This window comes from Chrysemys picta, chromosome 2 (assembly GCF_011386835.1).
Source record: "Chrysemys picta bellii isolate R12L10 chromosome 2, ASM1138683v2, whole genome shotgun sequence".
Lineage (NCBI taxonomy): Eukaryota > Metazoa > Chordata > Testudines > Emydidae > Chrysemys > Chrysemys picta.
This window is the reverse complement of record NC_088792.1, coordinates 224,122,898-224,135,733: the sequence shown is the minus strand read 5'-3', so window position 1 is coordinate 224,135,733 and position 12,836 is coordinate 224,122,898. Positions and strand designations below refer to the sequence as shown.

The window sequence follows — 12,836 nt, the reverse complement described above, 5'->3', positions numbered from 1 at the left end:
TTACCAGAATCAATATTAGCTAATCCTATACGGACCTGACTGGTTTGCGCTTTTATTTTCAGAAGATGCACTTTTCCTGGTTCCTCCATTGCCTGATTCCTTCTGGCTGGAAACACAAGGACACTGCCTTGTACTACTAGTTGAACTCAGATTTTGATGGCTGTCATAAATTATTGTTAGGGCTAATTTGCTCTCCTCCGCTTCCTCCAGATCCAGATTTATGTTACTAAGCCCAGAGAGGATTTCATTATGGTGCTCATCACATGAACTAGGGTTTTCTTTACAACTGATGTTGGAGGGAGGATAAGAAGAAAGTTGTGAGTCCAGCACTTGATGAGATACAGCATCTGTACTAACACAGTCTACTTCTCCTGGAGGATCTGTTTCGAGTTTAAACGCGTTGATTTCTGTGCCATCATCATGTGGGCTGTCAACAGTCCATCCTTGACTTGCCCAGTACTGAAATTGTTCCCAGTAATACCAGTATAGTTCGCTATAATGCTGCTTCCACTTTTCCTTGGTGTCAGGAGAGTTCCAAGGCTCAGAGGTAGGTACATTCTCAGACAATTCTACTTCCATCTGCTTCTCCAGCCAACTTTGCCACAGAAGACCTTCTCCATACTCACTCCAATATTTTTCCCATTTCTCTTTCATCTCACTGGGTAAAGCATCATTAATAGGGCAATCTCTATTTTCACAGTTGTCCTCATTCGGAAGCGGGCATGTTTTTTTTCCCTCAGTTTGTTCTGTATGTAAAGCTGGATCATCTGAAAAAGACTGGTTATGGTCTTCACAATCTTCTTCCCAGGTTTCCCGCATGATCTCATTCAAGTGCTTTTGCTGCAACTTTTTCTTCTTTTTCTTCTTCACTATCTTATTTCTCTTTCTGGAATTTTCTGATGCCTAAAAATCAAAGAGAAATAAAATGTGTTTTTAAAAAATGCCCAGAACCAAGTAACTCACAAGGGAGAATTTATTCTTTCCTCCTTGTTCGGTCTTCAGAGACATTCCTGCTTCTGCCCTCCTCTCATTACTCAGAAGGCTAATGCAAGTATTTTTTCCTCATGAGTAAAGCTACGAGTATGTCATGGAGGTCGCGGAAGTCACAGATTCTGTGACTTTCCGCAACCTCTGTGACACTGCGGCAGTGGGGGACTCTCCGCAGCTCCCAGCTGCCATGGGTGGCGGCCTCCCCCTCAACTCCCAGCCCTGCAGGGCAGGGGGACACCCCAGAGCATCCCAGCCCCGGCAGGCAGTAGGGCTCCCCCCCAGAGTGCCCCAGCCACCACAGGGGACCCCTGGAACTCCCCAGCTCCAGCGGGCGGTGGAGGACCCCCAGAGCTCCCAGTCACCATAGGCAGTGAGGGGATCCCTGAGCTCCCAGCCCTGCAGGGTAACAGAGGATTCCCCCCCACCCCCGTCCCCAGCTCCCAGCCACTAGGCAGGGAGCCACTGCTCCCCGCCCCTGCATTCAGTGGGGTAGGGTGCTGGACCCTCCTCCCTCCCCATTTTGTCATAGCTATTTTTAGTGAAAGTCAGGGACAGGTCATGGCTTCCATGTTTATTGCCCATGACCTGTCCATTACTTTTATTAAAAATATCCATGACAAAATCGTAGCCTTACTCATGAGATCACTGGTAGAAGATACTAAGGAAGCTTTTGGAGGGGAGCAGGGAAAGAAATGAACTTCTGCCACAGCAAATAACCCTTCCATTTGCTGCCCAAGATACAAGGTAAACCTGACAAAACTATCCAATGGTGAAGGAGAAGAGACAGGGAAACAACTAATAGGAGGAAAAAAGTAATAAGATGGTCAACTTAGTATTAAACTCATCATTGGTATAAAAAAATGAAACTCCATTCACTTTGGCGCAGGAATGCTTGTTTACATAAGCAGTGAATTTGGCCTGTAGTCATTTTTAAAAGCCATCGACAGAGATCAAGAAATTGTTTCACTAGTGCCTGACAGTGGATCTTTGGCTAAATCCATGAAATTATTAATTTGTGTGGTGGGGCGGCTGCCCCACGCCTAGAGAGGGTGGGCTGCGGCAGGCCCAGGCGCCTGCGTAGATGCGCAGCCAATCAGAGAAGGGCTTACTGGGAGCCAATCAGAGGGCAGATTGGGGCCAGCCAATCAGGGCCCGGCTTAGCCATATAAAAGGCCGCTCCGAGTGAGAGCAGTCAGTCTGTCCTAGGCCTTCAGAGGGGAAGGTCTGTCTCCAGAGCTGGGAGGCCAGCACCACGGACAGCGCAGTGAAGGCCGGCTTAAGAGAGTGGGAGAAGGCCCTTCTCCATAGCCTGCCAGGCGGCAGGCCTGGAAGGAGGAGGCCTAACACAGAGAAGGGCCGTTGGGGAAGCGGTCCAGAGGAGTAGTCGGAGGAGGAAGGAGAAGGAGGACAGCGAGACTGTCGCCAGAGGGCCTCTGGACCGGGACTCAGAGTAGTGGGCGGGCCTGAGTCCCCCCACCCCCTTCTTCCCTTTTGTGTGCTGTGGTGCCCTACGCACAGCCCTAGGCCGCAGGGAGCGGCCGGCTGGAACCACGCCAGATCCGGGACTGCAAGGATCAGGTTGAAGGTGTGGGGCTGTTGATTAACCCCCCCGCCCCGGAAGGGGGTGTGAATGGACAAAGAGACACTGTCGGAGGACAGTGTTCCAGAAGAGGACACCGTACGTTGGGAGCAACGCAAGTCCGCGCACCTAACAAAGGCAAGACGACCAGGAGGAGGCACCGCTGGGGTGAGCTACCACCTTGTCACAATTTGGCAGTAAGATGGAAAGAGAATAATCCTCTTTTACACTGAGTACAACTTACTAGGGCCAACAGCTACAAAAAAAAAAAACCTTATCCTGCACAGAAGTACATCCCCAAACTTATTTCTGAATCACAGTCAGCTTCACTCAGCTTTATAGTGCTGAGGAAAGGAGCTTCAAAGTTCATTTGCATCAATGGCTGAGACTGTCAAAAGAACAAGCGGTGTTCAAGTTGTTAAATTGGAAACCCATTTTCAGTTGCTGTCAAAGTTCAGCTAGAACTGAAATGCTGTGATCCAAGTTTTGCAAACCTTACTCATTTTTTCTTAACACCTGCTGGATAAAAGACATCCAGAGTTACCTAATGGGGTTGTTATCTGTACAAATATCTTTGGAAGTACCTATATTTTAGAACAAAACTTTCCTATTATGAATCTGAAAAAAGTCAAACATGAAAGTTACTTAAACTCAAACCTGCTCTTCAGATTGTGTGTGGTCACTTCAGAGGCAAAAGCTGGACCATCAAGAAGTTGGTTCCAGAGAACGAATACCAGTCTTTCACTGATGTTACTTCCTTCACAGCCCTCATACCATTCTTTATTTTAACATACACTTTGTAAAGCACCACTCTTACCGGTGTTCTATAAATTAAAAGTAGTGTGTATTCATTTCCCATTCAATTTCTTTGTCCCATAGTTTGTGTACCACTGTTTTTAATATTGTCTTTTGATCAGTTTATTCACAAACTGGTTCATTCAAGAAATTAATCAGTTTCTAGTCCTACAACTTGCTCTGTGGACCAGCTCCTTCTCGCAAATACAGAGAGACCCACATCACACAGAGTTCAATTTACTTTCATAGTCCAGAGTCTGGAAATACAGACGCATAAAAAGCACAGTAAACTGGGGTTTACCACAAATTCCTTGTGAGCTGACAGTCCTCCGAACTGAAGTGGTAACCCCATACTTCTCATGAGTTCAGCCTCTGAGTCCAGTTCATCCTCTTCCAGGACCAAAGAATGATTGTTGTTTGAATTTTTTGCCACATTGGGATGATGATTCCCCTCCTTCTCTTCCTCTGTTTGCTCCTCTCCTATAAACAAGTTATATTAATTTACAATTTCATAAATTGGTTTCAATCCTACCCAGCTCTGCTCTATATCTTTCTGATGGAGAATCAGGAGATCTGCACCGCAAGTTTCTTTCCCCTGTTACATTCCATAACAACATTTGAAAGCTTAGTACGCACAGCCTTCTCCATCTCTTGCGTTAGTTGATCATTGCGGCAAAACCAATTATCTCCCACTCATCTGAAGTGACTAGTTTTGCTGACTTTTTTTAAACACAGCAGCCAAGAAATACACTCATGAATTCTGAACTTTTGAACGATGTCATTATTTCAATTAATTATAACAGAATAAGGGCTTGGTTTTTGCCTGCACAATTTTTGCCCCTGCAATGAACTGCACTAAAAATAAATTCCCAGGAAAAAGCGTGAATGGAGTGGGGACACAGAATTGTGGGTGCAATTCGCTACAGGCACAATTTTGTGCCTACAACATGAAGACCCAGTGTGAAAATCAAGTCCCAGCTGTTTAAATATTTATAAAACACATGCTGCCTGATAGTATCTGGCCAAAAATCTAAAAGCAAGGGAGAGAGTACAGAAAGTAAACGTTTCACAGGACTTCTTTTGGTATATCGTTAAACCATGGAAATAGTCAGCAACTTTACAAATGTAGCATAAATGGAGTAACAAAGATCATACAATTTTACACAACATGGCGTGCCAAGAATGTCACTAAATCTTCTCAAAAAGGATACAGACAGCTATCAAGTCACCATTTGCTTTTCTCTCAGTCTTTACATTTAAAAAAAAAATTGACATAATTACAAATTTGTTTAGCGCTACAAAAATCATTGCCAAAATAGACACTGCATATTAATGAGGCTGGCTAAACGCAGATATTTGTAATTCTGTAGAGAAAATTGATTCTTAAGCATTTTAAAAAAATCATAGTTTCTTAGCCCAGAATATATTTATTATGCAGATAACAAGGATCATCTTCAAGTTCATCTACTAAAATGTGCTCTCTCTCCTTTCACCTCTATGCTTTGGTTGGTGACTGGCCCCAGAATTCATCCATATACCTAAAACAAATATGATTGCCTCCGTTTCTGACCCCCACCACTCTGACAACTCCAAGTTCTTTCAATCTCCACTTTGTTGTCCTTTCTCAATGTATGTGGAAAGTTTAGCCTCCTCTCTAAGTAGAGCTTTTCCTTTACAAAATATTTAATATCTGGGCCGGGTAGGAGTGACAGGATAGTAAGGAGGAAATCAGATGTGAAGGGAATCATGTTCACATAGGCATCTTGATGGGGAGTGCTAAGGATGGTAGCCAATCAGAGCAGAGGAAGTTACAGTTGCCAGAACACAATGTACACTTATAATTATGTTATCCTTATGCAGGGCAGGTCCTCTTAGCAAAAGCATTGAGAAATGTATGAGAAATGAGTGTATGATTATGGGTTAGCAACTATACAGCACTACCGCACCCTGAATAACTAATGTAATCACTTGTTTTCATAATTACACATATTACCACAAAGCACATATTTACTACATAATTAGTAATTAATTTAGCCACTTGAACTAAAATGAACCTTGGTGTCTTTAATTATCAAGCATACTTTACCTGTACTGTCATAGTCTTCTTTACCATAAAACCCCTTTAGTCCTAATTTGTATAATTTTCGATCCCTATAAAACAAATGAAAAAACCCCAAACATTAAAACACATCATCATCATCAAGGGCATACAAAGAAACAGAAAAACAACACAAGAACCATGAAAAGGCAACATCACTGACGAATCACAGAAAAATTCAGTAAGAACAAGAAGAAGCTGTAAAGACTGGCTGCGAAATAAGGGCCTCCTCCACCTGCTAGATAGAGGGAAAATCTAATGCCCCAATTCCGCAATGAACTGTTCACGGGGTGCCCCTTGCAAGATCAATGGTCATTCATGGCAGTATCAGGGCCCAAGTGCTCCGATTTCTTCTGAGAGGGTGCTGAGTGGAATATGCTTTGTTACCCCCAATGCTGCCCCTAACAAAATGCCAAGCTCATTGCTAGCATCATCCTGTCTTGCTCACATTTTACAGTAGGCTAGGCAAGATGGTCAACTGATCAGTCACTTGACTGTCTACTATTTGACCAGTCAAATATTGTCAGATCTTCCAGCACAAATGCCCTGATGTAGGTGGCAGACTACACTTTTGATTGCATGATGGTGTCTGTTAGCAAGCCTACATAAATGTCTTAATTAGGGCTGTCGATTAATTGCAGTTAACTCATGCAATTAACTAAAAAAAATTAATCGCGATTAATCCCAGTTTTAATTGCACTGTTAAACAACAGAATATCAATTGAAATTTATTAAATATTTTGCATGTTTTTCTACATTTTCATATATATTATATTCTGTGTTGTAATTGAAATCAAAGTGTATATTATTTTGCTCACAAATATTTTCACTGTAAAAATGATAAAAGAAATAGTATTTTTCAATTCACTTCATACAAGTGCTGTAGTGCAATCTCTTTGTCGTGAAAGTGCAATTTACAAATGTAGATTTTTTTTGTTACATAACTGCATTCAAAAACAAAATAATGTAAAACTTCAGAGCCTACAAGTCCACTCAATCCTACTTCTTGTTCAGCCAATCGCTAAGACAAACAAGTTTGTTTACATTTACAGGAGATAATGCTTCCCTCTTCTTATTTGCAATGTCACCAGAAAGTGAGAACAGGAACTTGCATGGCGCTTTTGTAGCCAACATTGCAAGGTATTTACGTGCCAGATATGCTAAACATTCATATATCCCTTCATGTTTCAGCCACCATTCCAGAGGACATGCTTCCTTGCTGATGATGCTCATTAAAAAATAAGTGTTAATTAAATTTGTGACTGACTGCTTTGGGGGAGAATTGTATATCCCCTGCTCTGTTTCACCCGCGTTCTGCCATATATTTCCTGTTACAGCAGTCTCTGATGATGACCCAGCACATGTTGTTCATTTTAAGAATACTTTCACTGCAGATTTCACAAAATGCAAAGACGGTACCAACGTGAGCTTTCTAAAGATAACTACAGCATTCGACCCAAGGTTTAAGAATCTGAAGTGTCTTCCAAAATCTGAGCGGGACAAGATGTGGAGCATGCTTTCAGATGTCTTAAAAGAGCAACACTCCAATGCAGAAACTAGAGAAGTCGAACCACCAAAAAAGAAAAATCAACCGTCTGCTGGGGGCATCAGATAATGAAAATGAACATTTACATACATGACAGGTTTCAGAGTAGCAGCCGTGTTAGTCTGTATCCGCAAAAAGAAGAACAGGAGTACTTGTGGCACCTTAGGCCTGGTCTACACTACGGGTTTAGGTCGACTTTAGCAGCGTTAAACCAAATTAAGCCTGGACACGTCCACACAACGAAGCCCTTTCTTTTGACTTAAAGGGTCCTTTAAACCGGTTTCTTTACACCACCTCCGACGAGGGGATTAGCGATAAAACCGGCCTTTGCGGGTCGGAATTGGGGTAGTGTGGACGGAATTCGACGTTATTGGCCTCCGGGAGCTATCCCACAGTGCTTCATTGTGACCGCTCTGGACAGCACTCTCAACTCAGATGCACTGACCAGATAGACAGGAAAAGACCCGCGAATGTTTGAATTTCATTTCCTGTTTGCTCAGCGTGGAGAGCACAGGTGACCACGCAGAGCTCATCAGCACAGGTAACCGTGATGGAGTCCCAGGATCGCAAAAGAGCTCCAGCATGGACCGAACGGGAGGTACGAGATCTGCTCGCCATATGGGGAGATGAAGCAGTGATAGCTGAACTCCGTAGCAGTAAAAGAAATGGAAAAGTATTAGAAAAGATCTCCAAGGCCATGAAGGACCGAGGCCATAACAGGGACACACAGCAGTGCCGCGTGAAAATTAAGGAGCTACGGCAAGCTTACCACAAAGCCAGAGAAGCAAACGGAAGGTCCGGGGCAGAGCCACAAACTTGCCGCTACTACGCGGAGCTGCATGCGATCCTAGGGGGTGCAGCCACCACTACCCCAACCGTGTGCTATGACTCTCTCACTGGAGAAACACACAGGGAAGACGGTTCGGGGAACGAGGAAGATGATGATGGAGGTACTGTAGGTAGCTCACAGCAGCAAGGAAGCGGAGAAACCGGTTTCCCCAACAGCCAGGATATGTTTGTGACCCTGGACCTGGAACCAGTAACCCCCGAACTCACCCAAGACCCTCAGGGCACACAGGAGACCTCTGGTGAGTGTAACTTTGTAAATATTTGTAAACATTACAAAAAAAAAAAAGCAAGCGTGTTTAATGATTAATTTGCCCTGGCAATCGCGGCCAGTACATCTACTGGAAAAGTCTGTTAACGTGTATGGGGATGGAGTGGAAATCCTCCAGGGACATCTCCAGAAAGCTCTCCTGGTTGAAATGAGGTGATTTTATTAAGGGGACATTCAGAGGCGCCCGTTCCTGCTCTTCTGAACAGAAATGTTCCCCGCTGTTAACCACGCGGTGGGGGGAGGGGTGAAGTGATCATCCCAGAGAATCGTGTGTGTGTGTGTGGGGGGGGGGGGAGTTTACTTGTGTTTGTGCCGCATGTTAACCGGGAAACCGCAGCCCCTCCTTTTACATTGAAAACCCATTTTAAATGGACAACCCAATTCATCCTTGATATGGGAAATGCGCTGCTGTTTGCAACCTTTCCCGCATGTTAAGAAGGTTAAAAAAGCCAAAACACTGTGGCCTACCATGGCTGCCTGCAAGCCGAAATATGCGACCTTGTAATGAAAGAGTGTACCCATTGTTCTCTAAAATGTGTCTTTTTTAACCACCTCTCCCTTCTCCTCCACCAGCTGCAAATGTTTCTCCTTCGCAGAGGCTCGTGAACATTAGAAAGAGAAAATGTAAGACGAGGGACGATATGTTCACGGAGCTGCAGATGTCCTCCCACGCTGATAGAGCACAGCAGAATGCGTGGAGGCAGTCAATGTCGGAGATGAGAAAAGCCCAATATGAACGAGAGGAGAGGTGGCGGGCTGAATCGCAGGATGAACAGAGCGGGCTGAAGACGATAGGTGGCGTCAGCTTGCAGACAGACGGCAAGAGTCAATGCTCCGTCTGCTGGAGCATCAAACTGATATGCTTGAGTGTATGGTTGAACTGCAGGAAAGGCAGCAGGAGCAGAGACCGCCGCTACAGCCCCTGTGTAACCAACAGCCCTCCTCCCCAAGTTCCATAGCCTCCTCACCAAGACGCCCAAGAACACGGTGGGGGGGCCTCCGTCCACCCAGTCACTCCACCCCAGATGATCGCCCAAGCATCAGAAGGCTGGCCTTCAATAAGAGTTAAAGTTTTAAAATGCAGTGTGTCCTTTTCCATCCCTCCTCCCCCACCCATCCCAGGCTACCTTGGCAATTATCCCCCTACTTCTGTGAGGAACTAATAAAGAATGCATGAATGTGAAAAAACAATGACTTTATTGCCTCTGCAAGCGGTGCTCGAATTGGGGAGGGGAGGGTGGGGTGGGGTGGTTGGTTTACAGGGCAGTAGAGTGAACCGGGTCGGGGGGGGGGGGGTTTGGAGGGTTCATCAAGGAGAAACAAACAGAAGTTTCACACAGTAGCCTGGCCAGTCACAAAACTCGTTTTCAAAGCCGCTCTGATGCGCACCGCGCCCTGCTGTGCTCCTCTAACCGCCCTGGTGTCTGGCTGCGCGTAATCAGCGGCCAGGCGAGTTGCCTCAACCTCCCACCCGGCCATAAAGGTCTCCCCCTTACTCTCACAGATATTGTGGAGCGCACAGCAAGCAGCAATAACAATGGGGATATTCTTTTCGCTGAGGTCTGAGCGAGTCAGTAAGCTGCGCCAGCGCGCTTTTAAACGTCCAAATGCACATTCTACCACCATTCGGCACTTGCTCAGCCTGTAGTTGAACAGGTCCTGACTCCTGTCCAGGCTGCCTGTGTACGGCTTCATGAGCCATGGCATTAAGGGGTAGGCTGGGTCCCCAAGGATCACGATAGGCATTTCAACATCCCCAACGGTCACTTTCTGGTCCGGGAAGAAAGTCCCTTCCTCCAGCTTTCGAAACAGAGCAGAGTTCCTGAAGACGCGAGCATCATGTACCTTTCCCGGCCATCCCACGTTGATGTTGGTGAAACGTCCCTTGTGATCCACCAGGGCTTGCAGCAGCATTGAAAAGTACCCCTTGCGGTTTACGTAGTCGGTGGCTTGGTGCTCCGGTGACAAGATAGGGATATGGGTTCCGTCTATGGCCTCGCCACAGTTTGGGAATCCCATTTCAGCAAAACCATCCACTATTGACTGCACGTTGCCCAGAGTCACTACCCTTGCTATCACCAGGTCTTTCATTGCCCTGGCAAATTGGATCACAGCAGCCCCCACCGTAGATTTGCCCACTCCAAATTGATTCCCGACTGACCGGTAGCTGTCTGGCGTTGCAAGCTTCCACAGGGCTATCGCCACTCGCTCCTCAACTGTGAGGGCTGCTCTCATCTTGGTATCCTGACGTTTCAGGGCAGGGGAAAGCAAGTCACAAAGTTCCATGAAAGTGCCCTTACGCATGCGAAAGTTTCGCAGCCACTGGGAATCGTCCCATACCTGCAGCACGATGCGATCCCACCAGTCTGTGCTTGTTTCCCGGGCCCAGAATCGGCGTTCCACAGCATGAACCTGCCCCAGTGACACCATGATTTCCACATTGCTGGGGCCTGTGCCTTGTGAGAGGTCTATGTCCATGTCAATTTCCTCATCACTCTCGTCGCCGCGCTGCAATCGCCTCCTCGGGTGGTCCGGGTTTCGCCTTGGCATGTCCTGGCTCTGCATATACTCCAGGACAATGCGCGTGGTGTTCATAGTGCTCATAATTGCCGCGGTGATCTGAGCGGGCTCCATGATCCCAGTGCTAGCTATGGCGCCTGGCTGGTCAGAAAAAAGGCGTGAAACTAGTATCTGATGGACCAGGAGAAGGAGGGAGGGCGGGAGGGAGGGAGGGCCGAGTGACGACATGGCGTACAGGTACAGGAACAGGGAATTAAAATCAAGAAAGGTGGCTGTGCATCAGGGAGAAACACAAACAACTGTCACACAGAATGGTCCCCCCAAAAATTAAACTGAAAACCCTGGGCTTAGCAGGCCGTTGATTTCACGGAGGAAGGGGAAGCAAATGAATACAGAACAAATCTATTTTTTACATCTTAAGCTGGCAGCTGACGGTGCAGCATGAGTGATAGCCTCTCCAGTATGATGACGACGGTTACCAGTCATAATATACCATCGTCTGCCAAAAGGCAAGGGGCTGCTGCTGTGTAGCAATGCAGCCCCACGTCTGCCAGCCCCACATCCGCCAGCACCCAGCATCGCCCTCGGCCTCTTCTGGGTGCTTAGCAGACAATACTGGGCAATTGGCAGATAATAGTATATTACGACTGGTAGCCATCATCGTCGAAACAGTAGCATGTCTGCCTAGGTGGCCATGATTGACAGCCACTCCAGTACGACGATGATGGATACCAGTCACAATATACCATCTCCTGGCAAGGGGCTGGTGCAATGCAGCCCTACGGCTGCCAGCCCCACGGCTATCACTCATGCTACCCCGTCTACCGCCAAAAGGCAGTTAGCAGCTGCTGCTGTGTAGCAATGCAGTCCCACGTCTGCCGGCACCCAGAGGACATATGGTGACGGTGAGCTCAGCTGAGCTGAGCGGGCTCCATGTTGTCTGCACAGGTAACCCAGGTAAAAAGGCGCGAATCTATTGTCTGCCGTTGCTGTGACGGGGGAGGGAGGGGCCTGACGACATGTACCCAGAACCGTCCGCGACACTGTTTTGCATCATCCGGGCATTGGGATCTCAACCCAGAATCCCAAGGGGCGGCGGAGACTGCGGGAACTGTGGGATAGCTACCCATAGTGCAATGCTCCGGAAGTCGACGCTAGCCTCGTACTGTGGACGCGGTCCGCCGACTAGAGCACCTAGAGCATTTTATGTGGGGACACACACAATCGGCTGTATACAACCGGTTTCAATAAAACCGACTTCTATAAATTCGAACTAATTTCGTAGTGTAGACATACCCTTAGAGACTAACAAATTTATTAGAGCATAAGCTTTCGTGGACTACAGCCCACTTCTTCGGATGCATATGGACTACAGCCCACTTCTTCGGATGCATATTGCTATATGCATCCGAAGAAGTGGGCTGTAGTCCACGAAAGCTTATGCTCTAATAAATTTGTCAGTCTCTAAGGTGCCACAAGTACTCCTGTTCTTCTATTTACATACATGGTATGTCTTAAAGGTGCCACAGGACTCTCTGTTGCTTTTTACAGCTCCAGACTAACACGGCTACCCCTTTGATACTTGCTCTTTTTTGTTACTGTTCTAATATGACAGCAATTTTAAACATTTTATCATTTTGACACTCTGAAAATATTGGACCAATATTTGGTCAATTCATTGACCAATTATTTTTGGACCGGTCCAATGCCCAGCCCTGCTGTGGAGCACACAGGTATCTCCCCTGCTGACCTGACATTTCTGGTGACACCCACTAGAGAGGTGACGCTCCGGTCCTCCCAGTGCACAGGGAGAGACCCACCCCCTGGAAAGAGGCAGGCCCTGCATTAGCGCTAGTTACCAGGCCCGCCCAGAGAGCTGAGCCCCCCCGGGGAAGGGCCCGTACTCACTCCACAAAGGCCCGGGAACAGAGGCACAGGATGCTGCCAGCTCCCTCGTCCGCCTGCAGCAGCAACTCCGCCACTAGGCGGCTCCGCGGCTCGTACGGCATCCCGCACGCGGCCAACGGGAAAGGCGGGGCGCAGCTGTCACGCGCCGCTCCCCAGGGCTCCAGGCACGCGCTGCTGTGCAAGTCTGGCGGCGGCCGCGGGAAAGCCCGAGCTTGAAGCGGGGGGCGCTGCGCACGCAATGGCGCCGCGTTCCTTCCGCCGGAAGCGGCCTCAGCGGGGTCGG

General features: G+C 47.3%; 2 protein-coding genes across 3 annotated transcripts in view; one reads left to right on the top strand and one right to left on the bottom strand.

Annotated features, from left to right (window-relative positions):
- Nucleotides 1–12,836, bottom strand: part of TGS1 (trimethylguanosine synthase 1) — a 45,000-nt gene extending 32,164 nt beyond the window's left edge. The window contains exons 1-4 of one of the 2 annotated variants that reach the window (XM_024107435.3): nt 12,554–12,836; nt 5,451–5,515; nt 3,666–3,844; nt 36–903 (exon numbers count right to left, since the gene is read on the bottom strand). In XM_024107435.3, the coding sequence (XP_023963203.2) occupies nt 36–903; nt 3,666–3,844; nt 5,451–5,515; nt 12,554–12,654 (1,213 nt within the window). In that variant the 5' untranslated portion in view covers nt 12,655–12,836. The remainder of the gene's footprint in view (nt 1–35; nt 904–3,665; nt 3,845–5,450; nt 5,516–12,553) is intronic. The other variant, XM_065585562.1, reaches the window with a different exon arrangement.
- Nucleotides 7,451–12,294, top strand: LOC135981060 (myb/SANT-like DNA-binding domain-containing protein 2). The gene is made up of 3 exons (XM_065582377.1): nt 7,451–8,096; nt 8,699–8,888; nt 12,261–12,294. Exons 1-3 carry the CDS (start codon nt 7,559–7,561, stop codon nt 12,292–12,294), a joined length of 762 nt encoding a protein of 253 aa, XP_065438449.1. The 5' UTR covers nt 7,451–7,558.